This window comes from Apaloderma vittatum, unplaced genomic scaffold (assembly GCF_000703405.1).
Source record: "Apaloderma vittatum isolate BGI_N311 unplaced genomic scaffold, ASM70340v1 scaffold21712, whole genome shotgun sequence".
NCBI lineage: Eukaryota > Metazoa > Chordata > Aves > Trogoniformes > Trogonidae > Apaloderma > Apaloderma vittatum.
Window position 1 is genome coordinate 26,173 of NW_009705520.1, and position 19,765 is coordinate 45,937.

General features: G+C 36.6%; 1 protein-coding gene across 1 annotated transcript; it reads right to left on the reverse strand.

Moving 5' to 3' along the window:
* Nucleotides 1-304: 304 nt before the first annotated feature.
* FUBP1 (far upstream element (FUSE) binding protein 1) lies at nt 305-19,233 on the reverse strand (the record flags this gene model as incomplete). The annotated part of the gene is made up of 19 exons (XM_009865456.1): nt 305-659; nt 1,062-1,207; nt 5,732-5,806; nt 6,452-6,580; nt 9,422-9,501; nt 9,590-9,744; nt 10,568-10,728; nt 11,797-11,938; nt 12,467-12,567; nt 12,652-12,754; nt 13,424-13,477; nt 13,561-13,659; nt 13,741-13,903; nt 15,501-15,558; nt 15,828-15,899; nt 15,993-16,042; nt 16,837-16,876; nt 17,220-17,258; nt 19,143-19,233. Coding segments are annotated over 19 exons (1,767 nt in total), but the record flags the coding sequence as incomplete, so codon positions are not given.
* Between the last annotated feature and the right edge of the window lie 532 nt (nt 19,234-19,765).

The window sequence follows — 19,765 nt, forward strand, 5'->3', positions numbered from 1 at the left end:
AATGCAATGGAAGTATGCCCAAAAGATCACCTTCTTAAACACATGCAGTTTTAATCAAATAGAAAGCAAATTAAGGTATCGAGATTACTGGTGCTAGGCAGCAAAATACACTGAATGACAGAGATCCTCCATCTACAACTATTCTGCAAGAGGGGAAAAACATGCTAACGACAAGTTTTTAAACTCAAGAAGGTTTCACAGGGGGGAAAAAATAATCTCTCATTTGTGTACAGGTACCTTGACTCAGCGTTGCAAATCAATCCTACAATTCTTTATATACCCACATATCCAACTTACCGACACAGGAGGTTTCATATTATTTATTGTAAAGCACAAAACAGGCATTTTAAAAGTGGTAAAGTATACATTGAAAAAGTACATTTATATCACAAAGCATTGACCACATAAATGCAAATACATTTGCTGGAATGTGTACATCTACACTAATACTAAAAACAAACCATTTTTCATTTCTACACAGAAATATTACCTCCTATCAGTAGTGATAGATATTTTGTACATTTTCAAAAACACTATTTTTTTTTTAACCAAACAAAATTAAGATCTTCATCAAGGCGTCTGCATCCATACATTTAACAAAGGTTTTTTCCCCCACACAATGAAGCAAATACTGTATTGTCCACTTCTTATTATTGGCCCTGTGCAGAAGAGATACATAAGAGATACACAAAAAGTTAAAGAAAATCCTTTAAATCGAGCTAACTCAGGAGTGAAGCCTTTAAGAAAGAAAAATTGGTTAATTGGTGGTGGCTTCTTGCATGGTTTTCAAAACCCTGGGAGGAGAAAGTTTTTCTTTTTTTTCTTTCTTTTTAAAAAAAAAAAAAAAGATAATTGCTGAACATAGAGATAGATACAGAACTCAAGTTATCAGGTCAACAAAGTCATCTATTGATTATTCTGATAGTTATTTCGCTAGAAAAAAAGAGGCATACTCCAAAGATAACAAAGCAGGAGACATGCAAAAAAATATCTATAACCAGTGAAACAGAAGCCAGACCAAAAAAAAAAAAAAAAAAAAAAAATCACTTAAAACTTTATACCTGTGGTGCTGGAGGGTGTTGTGGCATTCCCTGTGGACTTGTCTGGGCATAGTACGCCGCCTGCTGCCGGTAGTACTCGGCCCACGCTGCGCTGTAATCAGGCTGCCCACCGGGCGGAGCCCCGGCAGGGGCAGGAACTGCTTGACCTAGAAGGAATTAGAGGGTATTGCTTTGTTGCTGCAATGGAAATGAGGAAATTTCAAAACCTCACTGCCTAACAAACGTCACCTAGCTTCTCGCCATCTTCCTCCGAGGCTTCTGAATAATCTTGTGACTGCTTTTTTTTTTTTTTTACCTAACCACTCATCCTATCGCTTTAATGTAATGACTCCCACGTAAACCATAGCGCAGGAACCATAAGGACAGTTTTCCCACCCCTCAAATCACATAGCAGAGCAAAATTCTTTAAAGCCTGAGGACCTAAACGGACCTGAAAAACCAGTGGGAATCTAAATTAAAATACAGGTTAAGAAGTGAGATTACTTTCTGCGATCCACCCAGACTGATTTTATCTTACTGTAGAGACCGCATTAATTAATTCAGCAGATGCCAGTTCATTCACTCCCATAATTCTGGCCTCCTTAATGGAACTGCTAGGTTATTACAGATTACATTTTTCAAAATGAACATTAACTCTTGTAAACGTTTACTCCTCCACAAAATATAGCTCTGAAATTTCTCCTTCCAACCTTAAGTTCTGATCCTCTAAAGTAACAGTAAGTACATACACACATACACACTCTCCCAGACTTACAGCTGGTAAGTACTGGTCCTTCCAACAGAATCAACCTGCAGCTTAAAAGAAACTTTTGAGGCCCTCCATCATGTTGTTCTTCCAATGGAGGTTTGTCACACACTTTTCTTTTTTCCCTTATTCCAGAAACATCACACTCCACTTGTACTATTATCTTCTTCACAGGTTTTTTAATCTGAAAGGTGCTTTTGCTGTTAGTACTGCAGAACATACCTGACTAAGCACAGTAACACTCAATATCCTCTACCCAATCACCTGTCCTCAGACTCGCACGCATCCAGACAGAAGGGGTTTATTACTGTTCAGTTTCTTGAACTTCCAAACCAGCACAACTGTGATAGGACATTTTTTGTGATGTACATTCTTCCTGGAGAAACATACTGAAATGTCTTCAAATCTTAAAGATCTAAAATCATGTTTTGCAATTTATAATTTACCACTACTTACAATTCATTACTTCCAATCAACGATTTTAACCATAATGATCCTTAATATGGTTACCAATTACCTCAGGATACACTTTTCACAAGTTCACTATTAATTTACGAGATAGCAGTTCTACTTACAAATTATTTAGCTATGCCACAGCTGTCAGCACACCTGAAGGTGAGAGCTAGGTCATTTTTTGTGCATTATGACCCAAGAATATTCCAACAGTCAGTCAGCTATCCCAAGGCAGTCTTGAAATTCAAATAATAAATCAAATACAAAAGTTTAACATCTACTCAAAGATGTCAAACTTGACTTCCATCCTGAAACGGGTTAGTAAAAAGTATTTTTGCTGTATCATTCCCCTACTAAGGACTGCGAGCAATTCTGAACCTACACACAGAATTCAGTTTAGTCAAAACCTCCTTTCAGTGTGCAGAACTGCACTGGAAGAGTACCTGCCCATTAATATCCCGATTCAAATCAAACACTAGCAAACCTAAGAAACACAGAATACCTTCCCATTAAGGAAGGCTAAGAAAGAATGTGAGATGGTTCTACAGTTCTTCCACTACGCAAATCATCAAGTGATTCTAGTAAAGAAAACTGTCCTTTGTCCTCTTCTCTGTTACAGTGCTGAGGAGTGGTTAAAGAACAGTTCTGCTATTTTACTATTGCATCTCTTAACTGTAAATGAAGCCCACAATATACCACAATGTCTTTCAGTGATAACTTTGCAAACTCTTACGGTGACATATAGATCATTTACTAAAATATGTCTTAATGTTTAGAGAGAACTCTCTCTCTTCCGAGATTTTTAGGGTCCAGTTATGCAAATCTTTATTTCAGCTTTTATATGGAAAAATAAAAATACGTCTCCAGTTCAAGATAACAGCACTTATAAGTCTTCAAACAGTAAACTACTGTCTTGTTACCTGGTAATACTTAAGAGAAATTTAAAACATATTTTGTGAATTTATGAAATGGGGTATCAAGCAAATAGATGGTCTGGGTCACCTACAAGATCCACATACAGTAACTTACCAGTGTCCGTAAGTAATTTTGCTAGCTTATCAGTCTTAGTATTTTTAATTGAATTTCCTACTCAAAGCAATACTCCCTGACCAAAACAAGTCTCAAAAACGAGAGGGACTTTGCCACTATATTGCCGAGTTGGAAAACAGGTTATTTTCACGTCGCCCTTCTATGTACTAAAAAAACAGGAAAACATATTATGGTTTTGATGTGAATATTCAGCAGTGCTTTAGTTTTCAGATCACTCATGCTGAATGAATTACAAGAAAAAACAGCAATAATTGTAGTATCACATTCGACTTGTTCAGCTCAGTACTGTTACCCTCATAAGCCTGTCACAAGGATTATCCAAAAGTAACTTCTTTAGCTACAAAAATAAAAGTGCATGGGCTCAGCAAGTCCTAAAGTTTCAGTTCTCCGAAACGGTTGCTTGTGTAATTAACTGTGCTGTGAAAAAGCTGAAAGAGAGTGACTCGTTAATTGCTACCTTCCCCTTTTGCACGAGTTAACAGGGACAGAGCATTATAGCACTGCAGGAAGCACTAACAGCAGGAGCTGGATTTGCAAGTCCGGAGACCTCACACACCTACTCTGCTGAGGGACAGCCTGCTTGTCTGTCAGATCTTCACAGAACAGCCTGTGCTGGAAGGGACCTTAAAGATACCTAGTTCCAACTCCCAACTACTTCTTAATGTCGTTAAGGAGGTGGGGAAAAGCACCTCCAGTTAGCACTAAATCAACTCTAAGTGAAGTCTCTGTCCTTTAACCTCACTTGGTCAGTTCTCCCTATTCGCTAAGTGGATCTTAAGAGATACGATCTCTTCTATATCAAGATTTTCAATATGCTGAAGAAGCAAAAAGTTCTCATGATTTACATAGTCAAGTTATACAGATCCAGATATCAAGAGTTCTCCAGGGAAAGAATTCAATTAGAATCAGAAAAAGAAATTAAGATTATTATTGCCTTTTTAGTTTTCATCTTATTTGATTATTGTCTTGGGATTTTTTAAATTTTGCATTTTAGGAGCAATTATTTACATCTCCCAATGTCTAGCCTTTTTGTGTTCACACTCCTCTCCGGACTTGCTCCCAGAAACTTTATCCCAACACCTTTTAACTAGCTATTATTTATTTAGAGCAAGTGTAAGACTAGTGCAACTTTAATTTTGCTTTCCAGAGATAGCAAATTAGAAATATGGCAGAGGCCCTCCAACAAATTACATGTTTCTTAAAAAAAGGCAACAAAACACACTCACAACTTTGCACTGAAGAATGTGAACTGAACTAACAGAGAGTAAACAGAAAAAAAGGAGTTAAATGAAACAGGGAGAGAAAGGAATGGAAAAGGCCATCACATCTTAAAAAATCACGTTTGGGAATTCTGTTGCAATTTTCTTAGAGTGACAGACAATTCTTGAAATCATCATTATATGTCTTTTATTTCCTTTCATCACTTATGCTGTGCCAAAATAAAGATGAACGCAGATAGTTATGTCTTGGTAAATAATTTAAGATCAATCTGCTACATGGTTGGCAAGAGGAATTAAACACGCTCTTAATCTCAACTTTGCTATTTTATATTCCATGAAAAACAGGGTGCAGTTGGAAGAGGGCAAAAAATCTCATCAGCTCTCCTATCCAAACTAGAGGCTGCTCTGTATCTGGTCAGAGATAGCAGGGAAAGCACTGACATTCCTCACACTGCTAGTTCTCAGGATACAAATCTACACCAACTACAGGATCCGTGGGAGGACACCGTGGACAAAACCACTGACCGGCAAGACACTTCCATGAATTAAAAGGTAAACAATAAATCATCAACTTCACAAGAAAGGACATTTCTGTTTTCCCAGTCAGCTAAGCAAAGTATTTTGAAAGAGCTAGCAACAACATACAACTTGCAAACTTGCAGTTTAAACACAGGTCTTAAGTGCTGCAAAGCAAATGTTATTTAAAAAGGGAATGACATAAATGAAAGTTAGATATGATGCTTTAATAACCTGGAACACAGAAAGCAAGTTACAAGAAAAAAAAGTAACCTTAAAGAACATTAGGAAACAGCTACGAAACAACAACTTCATGAAGTAGACTCAGATCAACTCCAAAACTTATGAAATACGCTTGAAAAAAATATACTTAAATATACCTAAAAATACTCAGATAAATGTTTCCCAGTCATCAAAAATAGACACGACATCAGGTATGAACTATTTCTGCAAAGCTACTTACTAGCATCAGTACAAGTAAATGCCTTAAACAAAACAAAATATTTTAAGTCTGTTTTTCTGCAGGGTTCAGGGCCTCTAGTATTACATGGTTAAGAAGACACATGGATTGCCCATTTTTATTTTTTGGGGGTAAAAAAGCCAAACAACTATCTCATCAAATGAGATACACAAGTCTCCTGAAACATTCTACCATGCAGCAACAGAAAAAAATCATGCACACATACCCATTTTTTTGTAGTACTCCTCCCAGGCCTTGGTATAGTCAACCTGCCCTGCTGGTGCTGGGTTTGGCTGATCTCCTGAATCACATTAAAAATAGTCAAAATAAAATTACTCAGGTTTGTTTCAGACACACAATTTACAAATATTTAGCTGACTTTTTCCGTAGCAATCCCAAATAACATCACTAAAATCTGACACTATAAACTCATATGGTACAAGCTGCTACAAATATAAACAAATAGTAAAAGACACCACAAAGAAATAAAGAATTAAGTGTCCAGCACGTTTTCAAGATTCAAGAAATGCACACCACTCATAGCACAAAATACTATCTAAAAATTAAGCAGTAAACCTCATCAAGGCACAACAACTAAGTATAAACAATTGTAATTGTCCTAAAACCACTGGAAGTGATGCAACTGTTAAGCAAACGACAATCAACAGTTGGGCTCATTCCATTTTTATTTAAGACTGACTGTGCTCTGTAGATGTAATTAAATTGCAGCAAAATTCTCTCTGGAGTCTACTACAAGATAAATACATTATCCTTCTGACTGTTAAAATAAGAAAAGCAATGGTGAAGGCTGTAAGCAAGAGTTTTCCAAGAATATCAGCTACCTTACAATAGATTTACCCAACGTATGAAGACAACAATAAAAGAAAGCAACGGGGCATCTACACCGCCAGCAATGAGAAATCTCTCCCTTTTACTCAACAGCTACCTTGTCCGTTGGTTTGGGTTGTAGCTGGTCCACCAGGAGGGGCTGCGGGTGGCGGCTGTGCTTGCTGCTGATAGTAGTGAGCATAATAAGCTGCCCACGCTGCTGAATTGGGGTCAGTTCCTGGCTTACCTATGGAAACAAAATAGAAGCATTTACAAAAGCAGTATGAACAGAACGCTGTCCTCAATTAACCCTGTCCTAAGCACTCCTATTTCTCTCCAAAGAAAAAATCCATCTAAACCAAATAACCACGTACATCGTCTAAGTATCGTCCTCATAGCGCAAACTTCCGCTCAGTTTTCAGACAAGTGTATTGCACAAAGTATACTTGCACAGGACTGATGAGACAGGATCATTCTAGAACCCTTACTACTACAATGCCATTTATTCATTTTTAAATGTGATAACCAGAAACAGAGTTTTGACTTTAAATTAAACAGACACGTTACTAAACGAGAGCAATAATGAATCATTCCAGCACCAGACATTTTCAGTGGTTTTACTTTTGTCACAACCTCACACTAAGGACACTGGCACAGGCGGAGGAGGCATGCCAATGACATATTTCTGAAACAGAAAAATACAAATCTTACTAGGTATTCGCAACGCTTGTGAGTTAAATTTCACGGTAACAGAAACACATCGTATTTTAAGAATCCCCATACATGACTATAACGCATCACTTTTTATTTACAGCTTTTCAGCATAATAGCAACTTTTTCATCTTTTGCAGCTATCCACGCTTTTCTTATTTTTAACTACACCTCAGCAGGCCAACAGTGCTTCTTCCTAGAACCTAATTTCTCCGTTTTTCACACACAGCCCTTATGAATGTCTTTTTGTTGCTGAATCACAGAGATTGATTACCTTACCAGTTTGGCAATCCACAAAGTCTGCAAATCTACTGTTAGAAAACCTAATGTTCTATAACACAACCAGCATCCTTTAAAAATAAAAATATTTGCAAATAAATATGACCAACTGAGGAGAGAACTTCATGTAAGGACACAGACACAACTAGTACTTTAGAATAAGTACACATGGGAATGGAAGCATATTCCCTCAACGGCACAAAACAGGCAAGGCAGTGACTAGTGGAAGAGTAAGAAATCCCCTGAGAGAGGCATTCAAAGGAAAAGAAATCCACAATAGACAAATTTCTTGTATTTCATTTAGCACTGAAGTCAGATATAACCACCTAAAATGCACACAACGGTATCAGCATACAGAAAATAATGTTAATATGCTGCTTCCTTTTAAAATTACGCTGCTTCCATCAACAATATATATCTGATTTAAATCAACATGTACTATTTTCTAAGGTTACCTGCAAATATCAAATAAGCCACTGAACGGCTCCCCCCCTCCTTCCCCTTAGTAGCTACTTCTCTAGAAGAACAGAGAGCAGGATTCATTAAATTTCCAAGAAACCTGACTGTAGTAACTAGCTCCACTTTCACGTGACAAGAGGCAAGCATGGTTCTGGAGAAAGCACCTCTGAAAAAAATACTAAAATAACCCATTTGTTATACCGAAACGAGCAACTAAGTAGAAAATTGTACAAGTCAATCAAGTAAATACTAGGCCAAAGAAATATCAACTTCAACTACACACAGAAAAAGCTCATTAGATTTTTAAGACAAGTATTTATCAAATTTAAAAAATCATTATCAAGATGACATCAAGGTGAGTATTTGCTCTTTTTCTTACAGTTCATGTAGAGAAAATACTTTATAAAAAAAATTAAAAAGTGGCATAAAAAGGCTGCAACATTTTGGCAGTGATTTTGGATTATGTGACACTTTTGCTACGCTGAGACTTTCAAGTCAAAGCACTTGAATCATTATACTTTTAAATAATGACAATATGCATTTTTAAATACTAATCTGAATGCATGCAGAGCTACCTTTCACAAAAGTTTAGGAACTGAAACCATAACGGTCTTTTGCCAAGAAAGGATATACAGAAGCCTTGACCATGAACAGAACTCTATGTAGATTGTAAGATGCTCCAAAGCCTTTCCCTTTTCCAGTAATGGAACCTGTATCAGGACCAGTGGCTAGCAGGAAACATTTATTCCATTTACAACAAAATTAAAACTGAGATATTTTAGCTAAAGATCTGAAGCTCTACCTCAAACCAATGAGGTACAAGCGACTCAAGCATCTAGCCTTACCATGCCTTCTGGGACTGCAGTTCCGTTTCCCCACATGCTCTACACCAACCAAAGGATGGAACTTAATGAAAAGCAGGATAATAAAACTTCGGGAAGTCGTAATTAAGTAAGAATTCCCGGTCTTGACAAAGATAAACAGAAAGAGAAGACAAGAGATTCTACAAAGATGGGTTTCAAGAGAAAATACAGAACTATTATAAGCAAAACCTCAAAAGCCACAATCCTGACCAGTTTTACTGTATTAACAGCAGTTTGACAGAAGTTTTATTCTTCAAACAAGACTGAACAAAATAAATTTGTACCTGACTAAGAAGCAATCCTCATATAGGTCAACAAAAGCTAGAAATATATCATATAGCATAAACTGTGCAACGCAAGGATCAGTGGGACTGTTTAAAACACAAAATCATTGGCTATCAGAGAAAGAGAACACATCCTTGTTAAAGAACTTTATGTAAATAAACATCCATTGTAAGAAAAATGAACCGACTGGCACAAAATCAGTTAATGAAGAATCTTGCAAGAAGTACTGTAAATCAGGATGTAACATCAGTAACGTTTGGTAAAGAAGTATATTCCAACTGTAACAATTGAATTTCAACATCTTGCAAGCAACATGTATAAAATGTAAAACATACGCAAAGTGACAATCAGTAAAGAAAAGCCTCAAGAAAAAGAGCTTTTTCAGATTTACCCGTGTAACACAGACGTATCATGAAATGTATGTACTTGTAAGGACAAAATTGATATACTCATGACATGTCCACACTACAGTACAGCTCCAACATTCCTACCTGGATCTGGTGGATTTGGTGGCTGCCAATGCGGATAAGCATTTCCCCATCCTTGCGGAGCATACGGAGCTGGAGGACCACTATAAAAGATCAAGATATACACATACAGTGAAAGCCAGTCCTAAGACTACCCTACAAAAACAAGCAGTTAGCTGCAGGTGTACTTACTGAGGGGCAGGGCCAGGAGGCCCGGGATTGTAAGGAGCTGGGTTATATGGTCCCATGGGAGCACCAGGACCTGGTGGGCCAGGAGGTCCATGTGGGCCAGGAACAACACCATGAGGTCCATGGGGAACAGGTGGGCCCAATGGATTTACTGGACCCTGTAACAAGAGCGGCACACAGATGAAAAGAAAACTTGAAGTTCTCCGTTGTTCAGCAGTTTAGAAGCGTAAATCTAGACACTTTATAATCTGAAAGGTCTGACTGTTGTTTTATTTTTTAAGAAAAGGACATCTCCCTGGAGAAAACAAGAGGCTTACAGCTAAAGAAGAGAGTTAAAAGCAGTCATAGTAGTAATAGCAGCTAAAAAAGGCTGTGTGTATTTCAGTTCTTTCTTGAGGAAATCAAGAATTTTACAAACACGTTCTTTTCCACAAGTTGCATTAAAAAATTCACACGATCTAAAACAAGACTATCAGTGTTTTTAATAAATCTGGCTAATCTTGCTCATTAAATCTACTTGCCAGATGAGGTACAAAAACAGGTGGTAAATTTGGTTACGTGCATACATATGCAAACAAAAGTGAAGGGAAATTCAAGAGTGGAAACTTGGATTAAAACTCTACCTAACCCTTCTGAGGCTGAAAACCACACAGTTCAGTAGCTTCAAGAGTACCAAGGATATATTTGAAGCCATCAGATTTTATCATTATGCTCAAAGTGGGCACCTTCAAGAACACATCATTAAAAAATGCGCTACATTACACAAAGAAAGCAACAGTTATTTTCCATTTCAATTGTTTGCTTCTTTTGGTGCCTCAGTATGTTTACACTACTTTAAACTCAGATTACCATTTATTATTATCAATTTATTATCTGATTAAGTAATTTGGAAGTGAAATGGAAGAAAAGTCTCCACAATGGAGACTCACTTCCTATTCTGTTTAGTTAAAATACTAAAGCAAGATATAGCTATACACTCACTCCAATCTTTTCTTCTATAAGTTGTCGTGCATAATCTATTTGCTGGGGTGTTCCACGGATAGTAAACATCTTCATGTTTGGGTCTGCGTTGGGTGGAGGATTTCTCTGAAGTTCTATTCTAGCACCAGACTGCTGGCTTATGCTTTTAATAGTCTCACCACCTACAACACAGCATAGAGCTTTTATGACATGCATTAAAGTGAAAATACAAAGATTCAAATCAGAAATCAGAGGAAGTCAATTGCATGGAAGATAGAGAAGTCAAAAGACACCTATAGTGAGCCATACAAGGACAATCTAACAACAACAAAAAAGCCTCTTCAGTGTTGTACGGAGCTTCCATTGCAATGAACTAGTAAAAATAAATGATTTTTTCAATTAAAGACCACAATATTATTACTCAAAGAACACCAAAGAATTACTCCACTGGTTTTTCCATTCAGATAAAGATGTAAGATTAGACATGAATAACAACTGATTATCAGTTACTGGTTATCAGTAAATACCTTAGAGTGTAGCCTCCCTATAAAGCAGGTGGCAAGTGCAAATGACTGAAAAACACTCAGAAACTGACCAGATGCTAAAGTTAACATTTTTTTCGTAGTGTGCTTTTAACCCCAAGAAGTTACTTGTATCATTAGCAGGCAAGGAGTTCTCAGACCCCAGTCATTTGGTTTTTTTTAAAAAAAAAGTAACCTTAAAAAAAAAAATTGATTAACCTTCCAGGTCAAGAACTGTCAGCCTACCTGTTGGGTCTGCAAAACACATTTAGAAGCATACAGTAATTTTTAAAATAAAATTCTTTGATAAGTAATTATTTTTTTAAGCACACAGATAAACTGTTACAGGTTTACACTGTAAACGACACTGCAATATGTGAAAATCATTTTTAAGAGTTACAGACAAAGTAACAGTAGGTTAATCAACTGGTATGAAAATGCGAGTTAACTGCATTATCTAATTATCTACCAAACACTATCAATATAACTCAGGAGTTACTACTTCAAAAAAAAAAGAGGTTAGATAAATTGATTAGTTCTGAATTACTAGGCTACATGTTTTGGTGAGAAAAATCTGAAAAGGAGCATTATATGTTGCTCTATCATACATGAAAATATTTGCAAAGGCTTCTCTTGAAACAGCTCTCTAGTATGGCTATTTGCACAAAGAGAAAAGATGAGAGGTTTTTTAACTACATAACAGATACACATATATGTAAGATATATTGCCTTTGCCAATGATTAATCCAGTTTTGCCAGTGGGAACAATAAAATTGAATTCCTGTAATCCACCAGGAGGCCCCATGTTCCAGTTGCCTTGGCCTCTACCCCTTCCTCGACCACCAGGTCCTGGTCCACCAGGATTACCAGCCTAAAAAGAAAAAGCAACAAATTAGCATGCTCTATAAAGATGACTGTTAAAAATATTTTAAAAAGCTAGTTACATCATATTATTTGTTAAAAGTATGATTTAAAACTGAAAGAGCTTTGACAGCTACATTACTATGATACAGAAGAAAAAGTTTCACATATACAAAGATATAACTTCTCTGCTTCCCTAAATACAGCAACGGGGCTCAACACATGGTAAGAATTTAAAACATCTTTTAAACACCAATTACAACTAAAAGTAACAGCATATTAGCTATTAACAGAAGATAACAAAAGAAGCAGCTCTGAAACCAGCCAGATCAAGAGCTGAGTCAGTATTTCCATTATCATTCTGGTACTTTGAAAACTGTAACCGTAGAACCAACCACTCATATTCCAGACTGAATTTTATAGTAGACTCATATGATCTAATTTTTTTTTCTTTAGTCACACACTCATTTTTAAAATTTTCATCTTTCCAAAAGTCAGTCAGGAGATTTTTAAATGGTAAACAACATTATTACCCAACCTGAACACTTCGAAGGAGATCTGTAATAATTTCTGCAGCATGCTGACATCTGTCAGGAGGCCCTGTGATTTGGGCAATTCTATCTGGAGTTGTTCCATCATCTGGAATAAAAATGAACTAGTCCAGTATATGTAACACAGTAAATTTACACCCAATTCACAGAAATCTGTGGACATATTACCAACCTGGCTTAAATTGGATCCTAACACCAGCATCATTTTGTATCTTTTTTATCATCTCTCCATTTCTTCCAATTACAATACCTACAGCAAATCGTGGTATTGGAACCTAAAAGAGAGAAATAAAATTTCAAGATGTCAGTGATGCAAATATTCCTACTAAATTCACACAGTTAAAGCATCACATATTAGGACAGTAACTAGGGCCAGTCCTTTGCCACTTTAGGCTTTTTGAAGTGTGAATTTTTTAACGTCAAGTCACAAGCCTAGTAAATACTGGACAAAAGCATCAAAAAGAAAGAGATCCTACGCACAAGTTCCCGTAGCAGCAGCAATTCCAGTGCATATCATGTTTCTCACAATTAAAGGGAAAACTTTTAAGAGGCCTAAAATGCAGATTCCAGCAGATGAAATTTTCAGCTTCACCTCTGATCAACAGTTATAAGCTCATGACTTGCATAATAGGTGGACTTAAATATCATTCTGTAAAGGTCAAATTCCAATTTCTGTAAGGACATTATATACTTATTTAATCTCCAGCTAGCTCTTCAGAACCGCTGATAAAGTGAAGGCTGCACACCATTTGAAGTCGTAATTTCAGTAATCATCAAGTAATACTTATAGGTCACAACCACTTTTGGAACCTGCTTAAGAGTTTTCAGTGGCATTACACAACATTTTAACGTTAACATCTCAAAATACAGTGAACAAGTTTTTCAACCATGCTTACGTCTATCCCTTCATTTCCTCCTATTCTTGACCCATATTCGTTGCGCACCTCTCTAAAGCCACCTTGATCACGAATTAACTCCAGCACCATTTCCTTGGCTTGCTAAAAAAAGAATGAAAATTCATTTAGGTACCGCAACATCAGAATGGATTTAAAAATGCTCTGACTTCTGAAGGACTTCTTACCTGAACTTTATAAGGGTCACCCGTTATCCTAAGGGGCTTGTCTGCACCAGTATTCTGGGGACCGTCTTGAATCATGACCATTTTGACACCTGCGCGCTCCTATTTGACAAAAGTGAGGTCAATACACACTCAAATCCAGATTCCATACTGTCATGTATTTAAAAGAAGATACATATATACCTGTAATTGTTTAATTGTCTCTCCACCTTTTCCAATAACTAATCCTGCTTTACTTGCTGGAATCATAATTTCTTGGACTGCATTTCCAGGTCCATCACCATGATGAAAGCCAGGTGCAGGTCGTCCCTTTTCAACTATCTGATCTAGTAATCTTTTTGCTGATCTGTGAAGGAATATATACATTCATAAATACGCTTATTCCTAGAAGTATCAACTGCTCACACCGATATTGCTTGGAAATTTTTTTTTTTTTTAATTTGGAAAGTTTCTGCAGAAGAAATATTACTACCACCAAGAAATATGAGAAACTCAGTAAATCTGGAACAGTAACTTAAGAAACTAATTGCAGTACAATGTGGTAGATCTAAAACCATTCCACTGTCAGAATACAAAAGGTGATTCTGTATCAAACACACCTAAGTTACCTCCTCAAACGTGACATCATCCCTGAATATAATTACACTGGTCAAAACTTATTTCAGAACAGAAGGTGGAAACCTTGTCCTTTTAAAGTATTAAGGGAAAAAAATAAAAACTGTGTTGATTAGAAGATGTGAAATTTTTACAATTTACCTTTTTTTTGTGCATAAAACCATAATACATCACTGGACAGAAAGCTTTCTAACTTTGCTTAGTTTCAGTAGTAATTCAGGTAACCTCTCATTTGGCAGCAATTTTCCTTTAATCTACTAACAGCCAATCTTAAAGCAGATCTATTTGATGTTAAGTTTTACAAAAAGGCAAAAAAGCCCAGACACTAAAATAAATCTCGCTCTAACACCACACTTCGTGATAGCTGCTGCTTGATTCAGCACGCAAAGTAAGGACATTTGTACTTATAACCATTACCACATCAGTGGACAAAACAGATGCACTACACATGTAAATCAGTTGCCAGAGTAAACTCACGATTACGTAAGTTAAAACCTCTACCCTCTACTATGTGAGTAGAATAAACTATACAGAAAATTCCCATAAAGGAATGACTTCACGACCAGCAGCCTGCTTGGCTGCACTGTACAAGGAGAACACGGCTACTCTCCCAAAGGAAAACACGCAGCTGAGCTGCAGGCCTTGTCTGCAAACACAAAGTGGGAGGCAACGCCAGACACGCTACTAAAGACCTTTCCCAGTAAAGCCAGGGCAAGTTGGTCTTCAAGTGTCTTACTCTGTGTTAGTTTTAAAAAAAAAAAAAAGCCAACACATCTTCATGACTATCATGCTCTTCCCTGAACACAGGAAGGCAAAGTTAACTTTGCTGACACTCCTACACAGACATCAGTTTTCATAATTTTTGGTATCCATTAATTTATGCCAAAGACATTTAAAAACTCTGACAGGTTGGGATTTAGTAACTGCTACTCTCACACATTACTGATTTTCCACATTTTCTCTTTGATCTTCCAAGTTATGGTTAATTAAGTTTCTTTTCAGCACACATGTCTTTTTAGTATACATTCACACCTTTAATTCTCAATCTGAAATCAGTGCATGATCAGTTAAGCATTATTCACAACAGGATTTGAACCTGAAAAGATTCAAGTTCCATATTTTTGTATTAAAATCTTAAGTGTGCTGAGCGATCTAACTGCAGGTTCAGGGTCTTTTTTCTTAAGCATACATTTAATTGTTACCAGACTGCCTCTTCAACAGAGGAAAAACTAATATTATCAACATACTATCTAGATATTATATTTAGATTTAAAAAAAATGATTGTATTGCAGTCAAATATAAACGCATAGAATTTACTTTTACTTACTGAACAGACTCTGGTGTTCCAGTTAGCATACATGATCTTTCAGGCAGGCCTCCACTATCTACGGTCATAAAATAAGACCAATTTATCGGTAGTGTTAAATCAGAGACAGTACGAAATTAAACATAATATGCAAACTACTGGAACGTCACTGGAGTATCAACGTATCACAATATTTTGCATTTCATTAGACCATGGTAATCATGATTAGCCTATTAAAATGTACCTTAAATGAAGGTTCAAGTAATTAGAAGCAATGATCAATCTTCTGAACTTTTTACCAAAAAGCCCCACCAAAATAAACAAAGGGAAAAAACCACCAATAGTTACCAGGTGCAATCTGTATTTTACAGCCAGATTCCTGCTGTATACGTGAGATCTGTTCTCCACCTCTGCCGATTACTTGGAGAAAAAAAACAAAAGAAAGATTATTTGTATTAACAGCATCTGCTAACATCCCTCACTATACTACACCACTACATCCTTACTACTTACTGAATCCAACCATCCCATCTGGAACTTTGTATTCCTCTGTCATCACAGACCTACAGGGAATCAAACAAAAGACAACAGCCATTCAGAGACTAAACTGACATTAAATTTATATATATCCTCACATTAAATTGAAGAAAGCTAGCGCCCCCACTATCACCCTGGCTTACTCGCCTCCCATTAACTTTAAAAGTCATTACGTAAGGACAATAAGTAAACTGACAACAAAACAAGTGACCACAAAAATTCAAGTATAGTATTAATCGATTTAGGTTTCCCTTCCTCCTCTTTCCTATTACCAGATATGGGGTACAGAAAAGGCCAGTGTAGCATTCTGATGGATATACAGATGAAACAAAGTATGCTGAAAACACAGAAATTTCAGCATCTCATCTCCAAAAACCAGCCAAAGCATAAAAATAATAGCTGCTGTGGTTGTTTAGGGAAGAAATGAGTGGAGAAAGTTGTAACATAGCTGACTAAGCAATAAGCCCCATTTTTTTAAGTCCACTAGCTTTCCCTCTTATATACAAGATAATGTCAACCGCTTTCCCTTCAGATCTGCTTCCAACTTCTGACTATGCTACCTACACTCAAGCAGTAAAAACCAGCAACACATTTCCTTTTACTAAGCTTGATGCAGAGCCCAGGCTGTTAAGAGAAAAGAGACAGCAATACAGATGCATTTTAAGTGTTTGGCTGGAGACCCACTGAAGCTAAACTTCAACAGATCCCACAAATTCAGAATAACTGCTTTATGCCCTGATAGCAGTTCTTCAGAAAAATTTCTCAAAACTGCTTTCTCTCAGGAAAAAGGAAACTACCTAATATGTAGTGTAACTCTCACCTTTGTTGTTGATGCATCGGTGGTAGCTGATTTCCAAAAGCTATAAACAAAAATTTTAAAATTGAATTCAAACTAGTATAATTTACAATTAAGCTTCCCCTTTGATAATAAAACTTAATTTTATCAACTTTTTTCCAAGCTGACCTTCTAAAAAGTGTTACTAAGAAGCTTAAAAACAGCTAAAAAGATTCTTAAGTACTGCTAACATCATCATCAGTTTTACAATGCAGACTTGCACTGCTGCAAGAAAATACAAAACCCCCCAGAGATCCTTTTGATCTTACTGGTTCAAGTATCACCTACCAAAACACTGTTTCAAATTCTTGTTCTGGTAATGCTACACTTGTTTAGGGTTTTTTGGTAACAAATTAAAAATTACTTACAGTCATTCTGAGGAGCAACTTTCTTAGCATCTGGTTGATCTGCAAAATTAAGATTTTTTAAATTTTTTTTGCCGAGAAATTCAAGAAGTGTTTACACCTTTTAGTGTGAATTGCAACTTTCCAGTGTATTTTAGTTCCCCCTTTTTTTTTTTCCTCTTTTCTTTCTTTTTTTTTTCCTCCAATTTCAGGGAGTTGATCATCTGAATAAAAGAAAGAATCTCACGAACACTCAGCACTTGGTTAGTATAGCTGAAAAGATGTTAGATTTTTCCATATATCTATTCAAAAGTTTAACAAAAGGCAGTTTTCGGAACACACTGTAGATTGCTCAGGGATACCCAGTCACTGAAACTTAACTAAGACAAGGAACAAAGTTTAGCTCTGCTGGTTGCTCAAGCTAATGATGCTTCTATAGTAAAAAAGAAAAAAAAATAAAATCCATACAAAAATCAACAATGACTTAAAGAAAAAAAAGTCTAACAATGACCACATATCTAGATCAAACATCTGAAAAAATAACAGTATCATATGGTAATGTAATCTCAATCTGAATGTTGATATGAAATTCCTATCCAAATATCAAGCATTTCATAGCATAAAACTTCAAAAAAATGCAGATTCAAAGCAACTACATCACTACCATCCAAATGCTTTCTGTACAGTAAAGGAATAAAAGGCATAATTAACCTACAGCTGAGAAGATAAAGACTTCAGATGCTTCCTTCCCACCCCAAAATAAAGGTTACATGAACCACCATAATATATGTGCAGCAAAAACTCAGACACATATTCCAAGAAATATCTGTGTCAATCCAGAAAGATCCACTAGTTTATGTCATGTTTACATACTAAACACAGGTAATAAATAAAAATTCCTGCCTTTAAAAGGAGAGGGCATTCCCTCCCAGTGTGTTGTACTGCTCGGACTTGTCCAAGAGCCATCTACACATAAAATAAAAAGAATACATTACATATATCATCTGAAGCATCATTAGCTCATTTTTGTATATTAAAAACCTCACCGTTAATAGAAAAAAAAACCTTTAGTACAGGACACAAGAACTCCTGATATAAAGCCTTAGTTACACTCTGAAGACTGAGTTTCAATCCTCTTAAAGGAAAAAAAGGCATTGCTCTTTTGTGAGACCTATGAGAACATTTCAACAAGTTCAGAGATTTCTTTCCAGAATTTAGTCAGGATTTTGTGTGTACATTAAACATATCAAACCCTGTTAAGCTCAAACTGGCTGCTAAGTAAGAGACAGAAGATGACACACACACATTTCAGGAGAAAAGTTTACTGCAGTATAAGTCATATCCAAAAAGCTGCAACAAGTTAGAAGATTTAAGTATGATCTTATCAGGGTTCATACATGCCATAGGTTTAAACATTAGTTTAAGCAAAAGCGTCTACGAAGTAGAAAATTTACTTTCCTGTCTTTTTTTAAAGTCCTATGCTTTTACAATGAAATGCATCAATACTTCTATTTGCAACTGTGCAGTAAAAAAAGCATATGAAACGACCAAATTTAAAGAGTGAGCACTTCCTACTCTAGTTGTAATTTACAAACTGCAGTCCTACACAAAAGGAAAATACTTAAATGACATACCTGCATAAGCACTTCTCAACCATGAATTTATCTGCCCCCTTCCCCAGCACACATTTTTCCTCTTTAAAGCACTTAAAACCACAGTTAAAAGTATTTTTAAACAGGGTAACATTCACTTCGGATTAGAGCACAATGGTTTAAAACAGATTTCCCCATTAAACTGAAAACGAAAAAGCATGTCATGATCTACAACGTGAACAAAATGTTTTTATGCTGTACTATGGAAAAAAACAAACAACCCACAAACAAAAACACCTCCGTTCTGTTACCATGGTCATACTCAAAAATAAATGCAGCCGTAATGAGTACATACCTCCATCCTCAAGAGGTCTTTTTTGTCCTCCGTAACCGTAGTCGTTTGAATTCATTGATGTACCAGCATCTCCTCCAATTTTTGCTGCAATCTGAACAAAAGGCAGATGTTGAGTGGAAAAAAGAAAAAAAAATAACGAAAAATCAGTCAGCCCTCATTTAGGCCAGGTCTTCTAAATTATTTTGAGCGATTTAGACAATAACCTGGCGATCTCAAATAAGCTGCTGGTGCTAACAGTTCTGCCCACAGAAATCGTTTTTAATGTTTTCAAAGAGACTTATGATCACCTTTCGACAGCGAAGCTTCCTGTATTTTCTTCATCGGTTGAAAAAAACCCTGCCCTTCAGACACTAGAAACTTTTTTCCTACAGGCACCTTCCCCCCCCGCCCGTTCTTCATCAAACACTGCGGTATTTCACCCAAGGCCTGGCCACTAAAACTACTTCAAACCGCACCAGTCCCGACTACACCGCGTCTTCAAACACTGCCGAAACCGCGACCAGTTGTTACCAGACGACGCGAAAATTTTCGCCCGAGAAATCACGAAACCATCGCCCGTGGTGCTAAAGCCACAAATACAACTTCGGGATAAAGAACTTCCGAAAACGCTGCCCTCGCCAACT